Source organism: Balaenoptera ricei, chromosome 1 (assembly GCF_028023285.1).
Source record: "Balaenoptera ricei isolate mBalRic1 chromosome 1, mBalRic1.hap2, whole genome shotgun sequence".
Lineage (NCBI taxonomy): Eukaryota > Metazoa > Chordata > Mammalia > Artiodactyla > Balaenopteridae > Balaenoptera > Balaenoptera ricei.
In genome coordinates this window covers 179,154,368-179,162,411 of record NC_082639.1, presented here as the reverse complement: position 1 = coordinate 179,162,411, position 8,044 = coordinate 179,154,368, and the positions used below count along the sequence as shown (strand labels likewise).

The 8,044-nt window shown below is 38.8% G+C and overlaps 1 protein-coding gene across 1 annotated transcript in view; it reads right to left on the bottom strand.

Moving 5' to 3' along the window:
- Positions 1 to 447: 447 nt before the first annotated feature.
- The window catches only part of USH2A (usherin), a 775,536-nt gene continuing 767,939 nt past the window's right edge, over positions 448 to 8,044 (bottom strand). Inside the window, exons 70-71 of the mRNA XM_059905730.1 lie at positions 3,073 to 3,294; positions 448 to 1,440 (exon numbers count right to left, since the gene is read on the bottom strand). Of these exons, the coding sequence (XP_059761713.1) occupies positions 1,351 to 1,440; positions 3,073 to 3,294 (312 nt within the window). The 3' untranslated portion in view covers positions 448 to 1,350. The remainder of the gene's footprint in view (positions 1,441 to 3,072; positions 3,295 to 8,044) is intronic.

Genomic DNA, 8,044 nt, shown 5'->3' with positions numbered 1-8,044 from the left:
TTTTGCCATCTCAGCTTTGGGGAAATCCACCTATTTCTGAATGTAATTCACAAAATATATCCGACAGTTGTGTTTTAGACATACATATTCAAAATAACTTCCTGGAGTCATTAAGACCTTTAGGAATGAAGAAGGGGTTTTCTTACATTGTTTTCCATAAAGAACAAACTTAAATACATTTCATTTTTGTTGACTTGGGGAAAAAAATGCTTCTTGATGTAGAACTTACCAATAGCTTTATAATCCAAATAAAGTAAATAGCAAAAACTTTTGACCCATGGAAATTGGTACTGTTAAATATCATCTGCTCTAAGTGATTCTAGTAGTTCTCTGAAATGAAGGGATATAGTACAGATATATGATATATATTCATATGTGTAATCCTGTATTTACATATAAATGTTAATTTTATAATTTCAAGGCTGGAAGGAACACAAAATTTTTCCTTTTTTAATTTCACGTAGGCTAGTTAAAAAATGCAAATAAAACAGTTTCCATGTGAAATGTGCCAAGTTGAAGATGTCAGTATTCCTGGGTATTCAGTGAATTGAGACAATTTTATGTAAAGTACTGATTAGAGTTTCAAAACTATGTAAAATATCTATCAAAACCCTTCATTTTTCTCCTTGAAATCTATAAATTAGCTGTTTATTCCTTAGTTTTTTAGAAGATTCATAAATGTAAGAACGGACACTGATTTACAAGTTTATGTGGTTTGGTAAATATTTATCCCTAAACATTGTAATCAAGTAGAACCTACAGCCAAATGTGTAGCCTCAGTGCAGAGTTTGTTTTTCTTTTAAGTGTTTCAGCTTGATCTGAAATTGGGACTTGACTTTGCAGCTATTATTAGAACTGTTCCTCACAGGATCATGTCAACTTTCATGGAAATAGGGGAATGAAAGCAGAAGCAGTGCTGTGCTGCTCAAAGCAGCAGCAATGACATCCCCTCAGAAGAATCCTTAGCTTTTAAATTAGTAACTTCACTTACCGGTAGCAACTGTGGGCCAACTCGAAATTGCCACTGATTATTCATTTAAACAATGGCGTCACTGCCAAATGAGCCAAGTAAAAGTTATATGCTTATTTAGCTTCCACAAAATAAGGGGAGCAAAATAAGTATTTTCATACGGACATAAAATTTCAGAAACCCCACATTTCAGACAGCCAGAAAAATAATAGTTCTTAGACCTCTAATTAGGGAGGAACAATTTCAAAAACACTCCTCATTTCTTTAAAGGATTATAGGATAACAAGCAATGGCTTTTCAGCATTTATGATGTGTGATAACCCAGTGGGGATGGGGTGTGGAGCCCTCATCCAGCTTTATATCTTACAAGTTTCCATCCTTTACAGGTGGGTGTCGGTGAATGTGGTGTGTTCCTTAGTCACAGAGCTGAAACCCTTGATGGCATTCATCAGGTCCTCTTCATCCACATACTGAAAAAGACACCAATCATCACTGGTTAGGATGTTTGCTGGCAATAGTCTTATGCAAAATGTATTAATATATCATTTGAGTGTTACATTGTACCATATCTTAACCTTTCAAGCCTCAGTTTCCTCATCTGTAAAGTAGGGACGTTTTATATGATTTAGTTCAAAATTAAACAGAAGAGCCAGAATGCAAGCTGTTATGCTCCATTGTGTCTCACTCTCTTACTGTATTTTATATTTATTGAATAGGGCTAGTAATATTGATTATAATGAACAGATAATTTGCCGAGTATGGGCATCTTGAAAAGCTTTCACTGAATCGCTTTGCATACTGCCTATTACCAGTATGGTCAAAAGTAAGCAAAAATGGCAATATAGTATAATAGTGAAGAATGGGGGCAGTGTAATCAGACAATGTTTCTAAGATCCCAATTCCACGAAAAAATTACTAGCTGTGTGTTCTTGGGTAAGGGCACACATTCATCTAAGCCCTCAATGTATTATGTTGAACTATATTAAACTGCCATTTTGCATGTCAAATATGATCAATTAACAATTATTTATGTTTCAACCTAATATAATTATTCCTGATATTTAGAAACTTTAGATCCAAAATGGAATCATGGAATTCAGTAGTTGTAACAACTTCAAACAGGCCCATGATTTTTAAATGCTTATTATTTATCATCATTCTAAGCAAACCAGAAGGACTGTAAATTTTATTTTTTGTTGTGATTGGAAACTGGAGCCAGGAAACTTGCTTTATTCCTTGCCATTAGTTAAGAAAGGTTTCATGGAAGTCATCAACTTTTCAGTGAAGGAAAAGTGAGAAGTGGGGAGAGAGAGAGATGAGTGAGAGTCCAAATGCAGAAGCAGATAGTTGAAAGAAATGGAGGTGATGACTTCTGGCTCAGAGGAGTAAGCAGAGGTGCTAAGTTCTTAGTTGGCCATCTGTTTATTATCCAACTATCCCAAAGGAATGGTACTCTCTCAGACATGTAGGTAGTTGGCACAATGAAGTGTGATGGTTGCTAAAAACTCTAGGACTTTATTCATTTCAGCCACTAGGGGCTCAAAATAAATATTACATAATGATGAGGTTAACTCTTTTGTACCCCCTGGACTGAAATTATGAAAAACAAAGTTCATAAATAGTAATGCCCTTATTTATCATAATTTTCTGAGTTTCTTGGAAAGAAACTATTGATCTTATTGAGAGACTCTTTTTCTCCTCTAACCATAAACCAGAAGGAAAACACACTTCCTTTTCTTTTTTTTTTTTTTTTTCCTTTTAGTAAAACAGGTGCTTGTACTTTATGCCTCTTTTAGGCCAGTTCCAATGTTTTCAGTCATGTTCTGCCCAAGATAATGAAGTAGAGCCTGTCTGTCTCTTTACTTGTGCATGAATTTATTTATTGAGCATCTATTATGTGCCAGAAGAACAAGACAAAGTTTCTACCCTGCTCATCAAGCAGGTAAACAAGTTGTTGCAAAATAATTGGGTAAGTGGTCAGAGGGATGCACTGAGTGCTGTGCGGCCATCACTCAATGAGGTACAGGAAGCTCCGTGCCACCTCTTTATCAACATACTTCTGGAATGTTTAGCAAAGGCTCTGGATGAGGAAATTGACTCACCAGTCCGCTATCATGGCCCATGATGGTTTCCCACAGCGAGTCGTCAATCAAGACCTTCTTGTCTTGAATGTCCATGAGTTGACTGACACTGCGGTGGAGAGAGCCTTGGGAATAGGTCTGGCTGACTTGGTTCTGACTTGGGATGCACAGTACAGATAGGCTCCGGTTGCTCCTAATACTCACAGGTGTCCCAGACCGGGGGATTTTGGTATCAGCTAAGCCCTGAAAAAAATGTTACTGTTGGTGACTAAGGTCTAAAGAAAACAGTCTTGAAGTAGGATAGAAAATCATGTGTCACATGTCATCAATGAAGGGAACGCGGTCCCCATCTCCTCCTATGGAACTTAGCTCATCTGGAGTCCTGTGGCCCCTGGATTCTTGGTAAAGGTGAGATAATAAGCTGATGGTCACGTTAGATGGCCAGCATTCTTAGTGCCCCAAGAGCTCACATACTGGTGCTTTGGCTATTGTTCCCTGTGGACTAGGGCTGCTGCATCGCAAAGCAGTAGGGTGAGGGGTCGGGTGAGCAAGGTAGTCTCTTCATGGGTGTCAGCACAGAGCCTCCTTCTTGAGAACAGCCCTTCCCCAGAGCAAAGTTAGCAATGTTCTCTCATGGTCAGTCACTAAGTGAGCACAATTGTATTTCACTTTAAAATTCCTGGATTTATGTAGGGAACCTGACTCCTCCCTCCCTCTTTTCTCATTCCACATTGTTCCACTTGTTATAGGATTCCAGCCTCCAAAATAAAGAGGTCACACAAAGACATCAGAAAGACAAACGCACTCTATGATTAGGATCTAGAATGTGCCATTAGGAAGTGTAGCTGCTCTAAACATCTGAGGGTTCTGATTTAGTTGATTTAACCAATCAGTGAAGTGTTCTGCTTTTCACCGTGCCATCAACACACCATGCAAAGATCATGCATTCATGCAGCACACAGAGGTACCTCAAAGTGCATGGTGTAACTTTTTAGGGTAACATTGCTTGACACATCAGATACATCAGCCACGGAGTCAAACTGAAAACAAAAGTGGGGTATCAGTGTTTGGAATCTTTTAAAACAAATTCTTTGGAGGGAGGAATCAAGATGGCAGAATAGAAGGACGTGGAGCTCACCTCCTCCAAAAATACATCAAAAATACATCTACATGTAGAATAATTCTCACGTAATACCTTACTGAACTAGGGCAATAGATATCAGACACCCAGAAGTGCAAGAAAGAGCTCCACATAACTGCATAGGGCAAAAGAAAAAAAAAGAAATCGGGATGGACCTGCGCCCCTGGGAGGGAGCTGTGAAAGAGGAAACGTTCCTACATCCTGGGAAGTACCTTCACTGGCGCGGAGATCAGCTGGGACAGAAAGGGAGCTTCAGAGGCTCGGAAGAGAGTGCAACAACTGGTTGGCAGCAGGCAGAACAGAGAGAGATGGGCACAGAGGATCAGTGCTACCTTGTTGCAATCCCCAGCCCAAGATGCATGCCTACTGGTATGTGCAGAGGCTGGGTGCTGAAACTCAGGCTTCAGAGGACAGCCCGGGGGAGAGGACTGGGGTTGGCGGCATGGAGACAGACTGAAGGGGCTGGAGTGTGGTATGGGCCACAACTGGGGTGTACGCAGAAGAAGCCTGGGCCCGCTATAGAGGCAAAGTGCCATTGCTAAAGGGCGTGTGAAGGGAGGAGTGAAGCCTGCCATACAGCCTCTTTCTCCCTGCTGCCTCTACGAGCTCTGGGCGCAGGACAGTGGGTGTTCCCATGGCTCAGACAAGTCCGGCCTCAGCAGCTGTGGGCTTTGCAGTCACATGCACATGGAGGCGGGGCTGGGGTCTGGGATGCTTCCATAGCTCCCATGGCAGGTCCAGATGTGTGACTACTGCAGTCCTGGTACCCAATTTCAGTGGATCGGCACCTAAGGATCTGTGCTGGTGGGTTTGTGAAAACGGTGGCTTTGTGAAAACAGTGCCTGAGGGACACCAGGGCCAACTGCTTGAATTCCCACAGTGGAGGTGGTGCCGAGGGCAGTGCCAACCACAGTGTACTTTGTGAGCCTGCACAGGTGACACCACAGAACACACTCCCTGGTAGACAGCTCCGGCAAAGGAAGATTCAGTGGCCCCTCTCCCAGCGGGAACACTCCACTCCCGTCTACCTCACACTGCAGCTCAGAAACCATTCTGAGGGCTTCTACTCCAACAACTCAGGAGCAGACTCTGCCCATGACAGGGCAGTGACAACCACAGAGCAAAGAGGAGGCCTGCTAAATATCTAAAGGCAGCAAGAGAAAAACAAAGAGTTAATTACAAGCAAACCTCCATAAGGCTATCAGCTGCTTTCTCTACAGAAATGTTGCAGATCAGGAGGGAGTGGCAAGATATATTCAAAGTCCTGAAAGGGAAAAATATGTAACCTAGGATACTGTAGCCTGCAAGCTTATCATTTGGAATAGAAGTAGAGATAAAGAATTTCTCAAACAAGCAAAAACTAAAAAAAAAAACAGCAATACTAAGCCTATCCTAAAGGAAATATCAAAACGTCTTCTCTAAATAGAAAAGAAACAAGAATCTATAGGAAACAGAAAATCGCAGTTTGAAACTAAATCACTTAAATAAGCCAGTACACATATTAAAAGAAAAAATTTCTGTGAAAGCAATGATAACCAAAAGGATGAAAAAAGGATGAAGATGAAGTTGTAAAAGAAGGCATCAAAATCATAAAATGTGGAAAAGGAGAGTAAGAAAATGTAGATTTTTTTTCCAGAATGTGTTTGAGACTGTATGACTACCAGTCTAAAACCAGTAGATATAGGAAGGGGCTAATATACTTGAAAAATAAGGTAACCAGAAATCAAAAACATACAATAAATTCACAAAAACCAAAAAGAAGAGAACACAAGAAAAATACGAAAGAAAATCATCAAACCACAAAAGGAAAAACAAAAGAAAAAGAAAGAGACAAAGAAGAAATACAATATCAATGGGAAAACAAGGTTCAAAATGACAATAAAATATCAATAATTATCTCAAATGTCAATGGACAGAATGCTCCAATCAAAAGACATAGAGTGGCAGATTGGATAAAAAACAAGAGCCTACAATATGCTGCCTACAAGAGACCCACTTTTGGGCAAAGGACACACATAGGTGGAAAGTGAGGGGATGCAAAAAGATACTCCACGCAAACAGAAATGACAAGAAAGTGGGGGTCGCAATACTCATATCAGACAAAATAGACATTAAAACAAAGTCTAAAAAGAAAGATAAAGAAGGACAGTATATAATGGTAAACGGATCAATACAAGAAGAGGATATTACACTTGTCAACCTATATGCACCCAGTATAGGAGGACCCAAATACATAAAACAAATACTAACAGACATAAAGAGAGAAACTGATGGGAATACAATAATAGTAGGAGACTTTAACACCCAACTCACATCAATGGAAAGATTTTTTAGACAGAAAATCAATAAGGCAACAGAGCTCTGAAATGATACAATAGAACAGTTAGACTTAAATTGATATTTTCAGGATATTACATCTAAAAAAAGCAGAATACATTCTTTTCAAGTGCACATGGAACATTGCCTAGGATTGACCACATACAAGGGCAAAAAACAGTCAACAAATTTAAGAGTATAGAAATTATTTCAAGCATTTTTTCTGACCACAGTGGCATGAAACTAGAAATCAACCACAGAAAAAGAAATGAGGAAAAAAGAAAAACAATTACATGAAGACTAAACAACATGCTATTAAAAAGCCAATGGGCCAACGATGAAAACAAAGAAAAAATTAAAAAATACCTTGAGGCAAACGACAATGAAAACACAACCATGCAAAATCTATGGGATTCATCAAAAGAAGTTCTTAGAGAGAAGTTCATAGTGATACAGGCCTTCTTCATGAAACAAGAAAAGTTGAAAAAAACCTAACCCACCACCTAAAAGAATTAGGAAAAAAAAAAAAAAAGAATAAACAAAATCTAAAGTCAGCAGAAAGAAGGAAATAATAAAGATCAGCGAGGAAATAAATAAAATAGAGATTTAAAAAAAAACAATAGAAAAAATCAATAAAACTAAGAGCTGGTTCTTTGAAAGGGTAAACATAATTGACAAACCTCTGGCTAGGCTCACCAAGAAGAAAAGAGAGAAGACTCAAATAAAATAAGAAAGGAAAGAGGAGAAAGCACAACTGATACTGCAGAGATACAAAAAACCATAAGAGAATACTATGAACAATTATATGCCAACAAATTCGGCAACCTAGTAGAAATGGACAAGTTTCTAGAAACATACAGTCCACCAAAAATGAATGAAGAAGAAATAGATAACTTGAAAAGACCAGTCACTAGAAATGAAATAGAATTTGTAATAAAAATACTCCCTACAAACAAAAGTCCAGGACCAGATGGCTTCACAGGCAAATTCTACCAAACATACAAAAAACTTACACCAATCCTTCTCAAACTCTTCCAAAAGACTGAAGAGGAGGGAACACTCCCAAAGACATTCCATGAAGTCACCATCACCCTGATACCAAAATGAGATAAAGACACCACCAAAAAAGAAAATTACAGGCCAATATCTTTGATGAATATAGATGCAAAAATTCTCAGCAAAATATTAGCAAACCAAATCAAACAATACATAAAAAAGATCATACACCACAACGAACTTGGATTCATCCCAGGGTCACAATGATGGTTTGACATACGTAAATCAATCAATGTAATGCACCACATCAAAAAAAAAAAAAAAGACAAACACCACATGATCATCTCAGTAGATGCAGAAAAAGCATTTGATAAAATTCAACATCGATTCATGATAAACACCCTTACAAAGTGGATAGAGAGGGAACATATCTCAACATAATAAAAGCTATTTATGACAAACCCATAGCCAATATAATACTCAATGGTGAAAAGCTGAAAGCGTTCCTGCTAAAATCTGGAACAAGACAAGGATGCCCAT